At 48.9% G+C, this 9,297-nt stretch overlaps 1 protein-coding gene across 1 annotated transcript in view; it reads right to left on the bottom strand.

Moving 5' to 3' along the window:
- Positions 1-5,847, bottom strand: part of LOC142814098 (uncharacterized) — a 36,349-nt gene extending 30,502 nt beyond the window's left edge. The window contains exons 1-2 of the mRNA XM_075892037.1: positions 5,781-5,847; positions 5,682-5,706 (exon numbers count right to left, since the gene is read on the bottom strand). Coding sequence (XP_075748152.1) covers positions 5,682-5,706; positions 5,781-5,844 — 89 coding nt within the window. The 5' untranslated portion in view covers positions 5,845-5,847. The remainder of the gene's footprint in view (positions 1-5,681; positions 5,707-5,780) is intronic.
- Positions 5,848-9,297: the final 3,450 nt, after the last annotated feature.

The raw sequence follows: 9,297 nt of genomic DNA on the forward strand, positions 1-9,297 counted from the left end.
GCTAGGAATGTGTCCCCCGTCAAGTTGAATAAACTGTAGTGAAGAAGATGAATGCTACTCAGAAGGGCAGGGGGTATGACTCAGTCGGTGAAGAAGACGACGTTTGGTTGGCTTAGGACTCAGGCTGGTTCCGCCATTACGACTTGACGTGTCGTGACCGCTCTCCTGTTTTATAAAAGAGTGCAACTCTAAAACGCCTCATTATAATTGGTGGAGAGTGCTGGGTAACGCCTAATCCTGGAACTGCGAAACCGTACGTTGCCTCCAGTTGCTACGATGTCCACGGACGATGATCAGCAGGCGGCCGCCTCGGCTCCAACTACTGCAGCTCCTGTCTGTCTTGGCTCCTTTCGGCAACGCGATCCACCTACCTTCAGTGGAACCGATGACAAAGACGCGGAAGACTGGCTCGACGAATACGACCGGGTGAGCAAGCACAACAAGTGGGACGATGCACACAAGCTTACTGTCGTCCAATTTTATTTGACCGACGTCGCCAGTCTGTGGTACCGTAATCACGAGAGAGACCTCCCCACCTGGTCGGCCTTCCGAACGGCGTTTGCGGACTTGTTTGGCCGTCCAGCACTTCGCAAACTACGGGCCGAACAGCGCTTGCGTACCAGGGCTCAGCAGAATGGTGAGCATTACACCAGTTATATCGAAGATGTGGTCGACCTTTGCCGGCGTGTCAACTCGGCCATGACAGAAGCCGAGAAGATCAAACACATCTTGAAAGGCGTGACTGACGACGCATTTCAGATGCTTGTCGCCAAAAGCCCGCAAACGGTAGCGGAAGTGATCCAACTGTGTCAGAGCTATGATGAGCTCTGGAAACAGCGTGACACCACTCGTCATGCTACCGCGCCATGTGCAACCATCTCCGCTTTAACGTCGGCTGGCTCTATAGATCACACCACTTTGCTTCTCGAGATCAAGCAATTTGTACGAGAGGAGGTCGTACGCCAGTTGTCCCTTGTGCCTTATACCTCCGAAGGTGCCCCATCTACTTTAGCGCCATCAATACAGCGAGTAGTCCAGGAGCAAGTGTCCGAGGCGCTACCAACAGCTCACGCACCACCTGTGGCTGCTCCATTGACCTATGCCGAAGCACTGAACGGAACACGACGTCCACCTGTCGCGAACGGCCACGTTTCTTTGTCGCGAACGCCTACGTCCACGCGTCCCTTTGTCGTACCGACTGAGCCTATGTACCAGGCTGCCCGTCCTATCTCCCGACCACCACCTCGACGCTTTCAGAACCCTTGGCGCACTCAAGACAACCGCCCCATATGCTTCGCCTGTGGAATTGCGGGTCACGTGGCACGATTTTGTCGACGGCGTGAGTTTTTCCTGCGTGACGACGTCAGGCCCAACAATTATGATTTACCCCCACGACCGGAGCCGGCTGTATATGGCGAGACTACCACCATGGACACATTTTCACCTCGCCGGAACTACAACAGACACCGGTCGCCTTCACCTCAACGCCGTTCCCTTTCCCCTATGCTCCGTCGACCTCGCCCTGTCCCTGAGGAAAACTAGGAGCCGCGGTTCCGGGGGCAAGAACTGCGGATCTTTCGAACTCCACAAGACCTTGTTTTTCGCCGTCCAACGTCGTTGCTGTCTCCGTTGAAGGTATACCTGTTTTTGCATTGGTCGATACTGGCGCCGCAGTGTCTGTAATGACTGAAAAACTTTGCCGTCGACTAAAAAAAGTCACAATGCCTCTACACGACTTCGTTTTAAGCACTGCGAGCGAGCAACGAATTCGCCCTTTTGCTGCATGCACAGCACCTGTCGTTATTGCTGACATCATATATGTCGTCGAGTTCGTAGTGCTCCCGCAGTGTTCCCATGACATTATATTAGGCTGGGACTTTCTCTGCACTCATCATGCCGTCATCGACTGTGCTCGCGCGGAAGTGGAGTTCGCGCCGTTATGCGACGCTGCTTCACTCGACTCGTCCCTTTCACCTGCAAAAGTTTTCGTTGCCGCCGACACTTCGATACCCCCGTTCTCGTCCGCCCTAGTTCCGCTTTCCTGTGACGTCTCTAGTGGCTCAACTGTTCTTTTTACGCCTTCTGTAACCGCTGTTCGCCGCAAGTGCTTCCTGATTCCTTTCGCCGTTCTGAATATTCACGATGGATCAAGTGCAATTTATGTATCAAATCCGTTTCCCTCGCCTTCCAAGTTACTGTGCGGAGAGTGCCTGGGCTTTGCCGATGACATTGATCCCTCGAGTGCACGTGTAGTTCCTGACCACTCGACTACGCTACCTATTGATGCTGTTGATTGCTGCGCGTCATCCTCTTCCCCATCATTCACCGACGCAATTTCGCGCTGCATCGACCCCAACCTTACGGCCCAGCAGCGCACCGACATCATCGCCCTCCTCGAGCGCTTCCGTGCCAGCTTCGACCACCAGCAACTGACTTTGGGCCGTGCTTCCACTGTATCTCACGAAATCGACACTGGCCTTCACGCTCCTTTACGTCAGCGTCCGTATCGGGTATCGGCATCTGAGCGTCGCATAATCGCGGAACAAGTTGACGACATGTTGAAGCGAGGTGTTATTGAGCCCTCTAACAGCCCGTGGGCCTCCCCAGTTGTTCTAGTCAAGAAAAAAGATGGCTCAATAAGATTCTGCGTCGACTACCGCCGGTTGAATAAGATCACGCGCAAAGATGTTTACCCGCTACCTCGCATACACGATGCCCTTGACTGCTTACAAGGCGCGGAGTTCTTCTCGTCACTAGATCTGCGTTCAGGTTATTGGCAGGTTCCCATGGCTGAGGCTGATCGCCCCAAGACGGCTTTTGTTACCCCTGATGGCTTATATGAATTTAACGTCATGCCATTTGGGCTCTGCAATGCGCCTGCCACTTTCGAGCGCATGATCGACAACATCCTCCGTGGCCTGAAATGGCAGACATGTCTGTGCTATTTAGACGATGTTGTAATATTTTCAAGCGACTTTTCAACGCATCTTCAGCGGCTCGAGACAGTGCTTACTTGCCTCACCGCCGCCGGTCTACAGCTCAACTTGAAGAAGTGCTGCTTCGGCTCTCGACAACTCCTAATTTTGGGCCATGTTGTATCTAGAGATGGCATTCTTCCGGATCCGACGAAACTCCGTGCCGTTGCCGAATTTCCCAAGCCGAAGACCTTAAAAGAACTTCGCAGCTTCCTCGGTTTATGTTCATATTTTCGTCGTTTTATTCGCAACTTCGCCTCCATCATATCGCCCTTGACTGACCTTCTTGCCGGCAACAAAGACCTTTCTAGTTGGTCGTCAGCTTGTGATGATGCATTTGCCACACTCCGCCACCTTCTTACGTCACCTCCTATACTGCGACATTTTGATCCTCTTGCCCCGACGGAAATACACACGGATGCTAGCGGAGTTGGCCTCGGTGCTGTGCTCGCCCAGCGTAAACCTGGATTTGATGAGTACGTCGTCTCTTACGCCAGCCGTGCACTCACAAAAGCAGAAGCCAACTATTCTGTCACCGAAAAAGAGTGTCTAGCCATCATATGGGCCATAGGCAAGTTTCGACCATATCTTTACGGGCGCCCATTCAGCGTGGTTACAGATCATCATGCATTATGTTGGCTCTCCTCGTTAAAAGATCCCACCAGCCGGCTTGCCCGTTGGGCGCTTCGGCTACAAGAGTACGACATCCACGTCGTTTACCGATCTGGCCGAAAACATTCCGACGCAGACGCGTTGTCCCGATCACCTCTACGATGTAGTGACAAGCCGCACTCTTCGCCTGCCCCCGACGTATCTGCACTTAGTGTCAGTGACATGCGACAGGAGCAACGAAAAGATCCTTGGATTGCTTCACTTATCAACTTGTTGAATCGAACTCCCTCGCAAGATATCCCTAGAGGTATGCGCCGTCAAATACAGCACTTTGTTATCAGAGATGGTTTGCTATACAGACGTAATTATCTCTCCGAAGGACGCCGATGGCTTCTAGTCATTCCCAGAAGTCTCCGCTCAGACATATGCGCCTCCTTTCACGCCGACCCACAATGCGCCCATGCTGGAGTGTTAAAAACCTACACCCGCCTGTCCCACCGCTACTACTGGCGTGGAATGTATCGCTTCGTCCGTCGCTACGTACGTTCCTGTCTCGCTTGTCAACGCCGGAAGAATCCCACTCCAACTTCTCCAGCTCCACTACAACCCTTACCTTGTCCTGCCCGACCGTTTGACCGTGTTGGTATTGATCTGTATGGACCTCTTCCGATTACACCGGCTGGAAATCGCTGGGTAATCGTCGCTATCGATCACCTTACGCGCTACGCAGAAACTTCACCACTCTCTTCTGCATCAGCCAGCGACGTCGGTCGTTTCATACTGCATCAGATCATTTTACGTCACGGTGCACCACGTGAACTCCTGAGTGACCGAGGGCGTGTGTTTTTGTCGGACGCTGTCGAATCGCTTCTCAAGGAATGCCAAGTCATTCATCGCACCACCACCGCGTATCATCCTCAAACAAATGGCATTACAGAAAGATTCAACCGTACATTAGGAGATATGCTGTCGATGTACGTCGCAACCGATCACACCAATTGGGACAGTATTCTCCCTTTTGTAACCTACGCGCATAATACTGCTGTCCAGACAATCACTGGTTTCTCGCCATATTTCCTCCTTTATGGTCGCGAGCCCTCTTGCACGCTAGACACCATCCTTCCTTACCACCCGGATGTTGCTGAGTCGACGACGATGTCACAAGCTGCTAAATACGCGGAAGAGTGTCGTCAGCTTGCCCGCTCCTTCACAAGTGCTGAACAGCAACGCCAGAAACACCACCGCGGTAGCCCGACGCCTCCGGCTTCTTATGCATCGGATGAACTTGTCTGGCTTCGCATCCCTTCAACCAGCCCTGGTCTCTCAACGAAACTGATGTACAAGTATGACGGACCTTACCGTGTGGTTAAACAAACTTCACCCGTCAATTACATCGTGGAGCCGCTTGAACAACCCCATGATCAACGACGCCGTGGACGTGAGACCGTCCACATAGACCGCCTAAAACCGTATTACGATCCCTCCATTGTCTCCTGCCCATGAGTCGCCAGGATGGCTCTTTTCCGGAGGGGAGGAAAATGTAGTGAAGAAGATGAATGCTACTCAGAAGGGCAGGGGGTATGACTCAGTCGGTGAAGAAGACGACGTTTGGTTGGCTTAGGACTCAGGCTGGTTCCGCCATTACGACTTGACGTGTCGTGACCGCTCTCCTGTTTTATAAAAGAGTGCAACTCTAAAACGCCTCATCATAAAACGCATAAAGTTAGACACTCTTGACATCAGTATAACTTACTAGTACGAATCAAAAGTTAGCCATCGCAGCTGCTTAGCATATAACATAAGGTTATTTAAATAATTTTTGGTACCAGGTCCGAACTCTTTCACATTGAATGCATTATCTGAACCAGTGCCTCAAAAGAAATATGCCCAGAGGAAGTAACAGGTTACAGCAGATTTCAGACAGAACACATCAATGAACTTGAAATTGTTTTTTTTTCTATGACTGTGAATTGTTCCTTCAGAACGTCAAAAAAAAAAACTAAGGGCAGTAAGCGAACATTCATGTTGGTTTCCGAGACATAAATTAAGCACAATTTCAACGTATTAATTGCTAGGTAATTCTCGCATACTTACGCTGCTTTCATCGCTGTCGTAACGGCTGTCCAATAAAAAAAACAAAGAGGGTAAATGCTTGTAAAAAATACGTCAACCAACTTTTTTTTTCAGTCTCACCTTCGAAAGCCAATGAAAGGTTTGTCATTGTGACCGCTGCAAAGACTCCTGAAAATGAACACATGCTTATCATGCAGCTATGGTTGTTGGTTCAGCAAGTTTTTATCAAAATGTTTTATCTATTAAGCCCCAACTCAGCTGAATACACCAGCACAATTACTGTTACAAAGGCATCGTAGTTATGCAACCTATGCAATGTGAATCGCAACAGATGAATTTTACCATGTGGTGCCTGTAGTAACAGCCCACGCAGGAATTTTACGCAGCGCAGTTACTTTGACAAACGCTCATAGGATTGAAGCTTAAAATAAAGTGCTACTTTGTACTTCGAAGTTCGGTCATCAAGCAGTCTTAAAGCGAACTCGAAAAAAAAAAAAAACGGCTTACGCTATGCGAGATAAACAACTGCACTACTTTTTCTCGTGGCTGTGAGGTGTCAATAAAGGTTTCAAGTGACAAACAAGAAATGGTGGCTATTGTTAGTGTTTTGACCGTTCCAAAGCAGCGATTTTCATCACTCCCAGATTCCGCTCCTTCCTATTGATGCCTTGTCACGTAAACTTCTTCACCGAGTTGTTCATGGAAGCTTTGCTTTCCGTGTTTGCTTTCAGCTATCCGTCTTATGCACTTGAGTCCCTGATCTGATTGGCTTGTTAGGGTGGCTTGTTGGTGCTGTATTAGGAAAGAAAACAATAGTATAAGCCGTTTGAAACAGCGGTTTGGTTTGGGATGGCAGCTGCTGATGAACAACACCTTATGAACAAGCAGCATAGCCTCCGAGATTTTCCACATGGCGTACTACAGACAATAATAAAGGCGTTAAGGAGACCTTCTCATGGCATGACATTCATCGTTATTTTTTTCAGAAGCCGTTTGAGGCAATGATGTGACTCTATGGCAGAACACCTGCTTGCTATGCAGGCGTCCTGGGTTCGATTCCCACGCGAGTCGAAGTTTATTTTTGCTAATTTATTCGCTTTCTCAATTTACAGATCATGGACAACGCATATTTTTTGACTGAAGAAGCTGCCACCAAAACCAGAATTTCCGTAAAACGGGTTCTCTAACGCTATTGCGCTGACAACAGCCTACACACAGCACTGAAACAAATCTATTCAGGATTAGAAGGAGTTACACTGCCGCTTGAATCGGATTGAGCACAACTGGAACTTATGGCGGCACCTGCCCTATCTGGCAACCGGAGCTGTGCAGCGTAAAGCACCATCATTAGTTCAAGAATAGCAGTACTCACACTTGCTTCTCGGTCACTTGCAAAAGTGGGAAAGCAGAAGAGCTGCCGAATAAGCCAAGAACCATCTGTTTGAAGGCGATGGGTGCTGCTTCTTCTCTGGCGCGAGCAGAGCGCGACAATTATGATGAAGATGACGATCACTGCCATGGCTGCGGCTGCAAACTTCTTCCTCTTTCTTGCCCTCTTCAAACCATGTGAAATTTTGGGGGCGGGTCCCACTATTGAGATGTGGGAGCAGCGATTGTGTCGACGCACATGGTTGGATCACGTGATGCACATTGCTTCAGCGAAGGGAAGCAGATATTTCAGCACGTTACTTTAGACCCCAATTTGTGGTGTTTTCTTTTTTCAACACGGTCATTTTCCACTCACTTTAGAGGTGTGAGACCACGTGATCTCGGAAAGTGCAGTGAAAGTTAACGCCAGCGTGTTACTTAATACTGCTACACTGCAGTATGAGTACAGTGTTAGCTTTTACTGTCACCGTCAAGCTGCTTTGCAACAGCGTGATGGCGCTGTCACCAGGCAATAATATTTCCAGCTCGTGAGCTTGCTTGCTTTTAGAGAATGTCTGTTGAATGAGCCCATCCAGTGAGACTTATTTTTTACGTTGGGCTGCAGGCGACAACGTGGACCGCTACAAACACGGAATCACCTATATATGTTAGGCGTTTCAAGACGCGAAACCTCGATATAATTGTGAAAAACGCTGCAGCGGGGGACTCCTGATATTTCTACCACCTCTACAGGATCTTTAAGGTGAACCTAAATCTAACTGCTATCGCGCTCGACGTGCTACAACACGCAATTGCGTGGCTGAGCGTGGTGCAAGGTTTCACGCAGGTGCCGCGCTGATCCCGGCATACTTTCGAGTAATTGGCAAAGAGTCTGGTTGTTCCAGCGAATGCACATCGCTCACACTTCCTTGCTTTTACTCTTGAAATTATCCTTTTCGAAGCTGATGTCGCCACAGCATACTATATTTAACATTGGTTTATGATGATTGTCATCTCTTTAACACTGTTTGGAGTGTCATACGAGGTGTCACACTCCAAAAGAGGGTGAACCAGAGACGATAGACATTTTTTCAAGCAATCTCTTAACGCCTCACGGACACGCAGAGCACTATGGGACTATTGTGAACTCTGAGCGAGCAGGCTGATCCACCGCTCGCTGCTTGTTGGCGCCGCGGGAGCACAAAATGAAAAGAACATGTTGCTACTTGTTGAACATTGACAAATCCTGAATACTAGATACGTCTGAAAGCACCTGTTGGTATTTATACGCATGAAATGTGAAGGTAACGCAGTTAGTGTAGGTATCACCGGGTGTATGTATACTGGCGGCCTTTGTGAAAGGGAACACGCGAACGGGTGGCCTGTGCTCTGCGGCTGCTGCCTGCAGCACCATCCAACGACAGCGAAAGAAAACCCGTTCACTTTCAGCGTCATCTTTTGCCCCCCCCCCCTCCAAAAAAAAAAAAACGAGTTTGGCGGGTGGATAAGCGCTGCTAGATTGCACCCTCTTTTTGCTCACGCCTGAAGTGCGTAGTCCACTGCCAACATACCATGGCACAAGGTGCAGTAATCGCCCAATATCTCTCAACGCGCGAGCAATCACGGAACGTAGTCTAGCAGCGTCTGTATACCGGCCATAACTCGTTATCTTGCTTGGTCATAGATGTCGCCATAAGCGAACGTGCTTTCTTCACTTGTCGGTTGATGGTGCTGTAGGCTGCCGCCACAGAGCGCAGGCCAAGCGTTCGCGTGTTCCCTTTCCTAAAGAACGAAAGTGTACATCATAGCTGAGCGGCATGCGAAGTGTCTCCTAACGATACATCTATCAAAACGTGCTATCGTGAAAAATGTGAGCCGCTAACTCAATTCATACTTATTGAACGATTAACTGTTCGCAAGTTGCTATGGCATATATAACGATTGCGGTTTTATTGAGCCGCTGACGCTAAACAGCAGTATAGTGTTGCATAAATATTGTACTTTTATTTACAAACCTCGTGCTGTAAAAAAAGAGCATATTCTAACAGTGTTTAAGAAGAAGATATCCAACTAGAAATCACTTGTGAGATGCCATGTCTTGATAATCTGCGATGTGTCACGGCAGAGCAAGTCTTCTGGCAGTATGTTCCACATTCAGAGAAATCACTAATATAATTTCGCATTGGCGTTCTCGGACATTGTTTAGTGGGGAATAATGATGTCATTCTTACGATGACATTGAAGAAAAAAAACGAATAAAAGGTGCACA

This window comes from Rhipicephalus microplus, chromosome 4 (assembly GCF_043290135.1).
Source record: "Rhipicephalus microplus isolate Deutch F79 chromosome 4, USDA_Rmic, whole genome shotgun sequence".
Taxonomy (NCBI): Eukaryota; Metazoa; Arthropoda; class Arachnida; order Ixodida; family Ixodidae; genus Rhipicephalus; species Rhipicephalus microplus.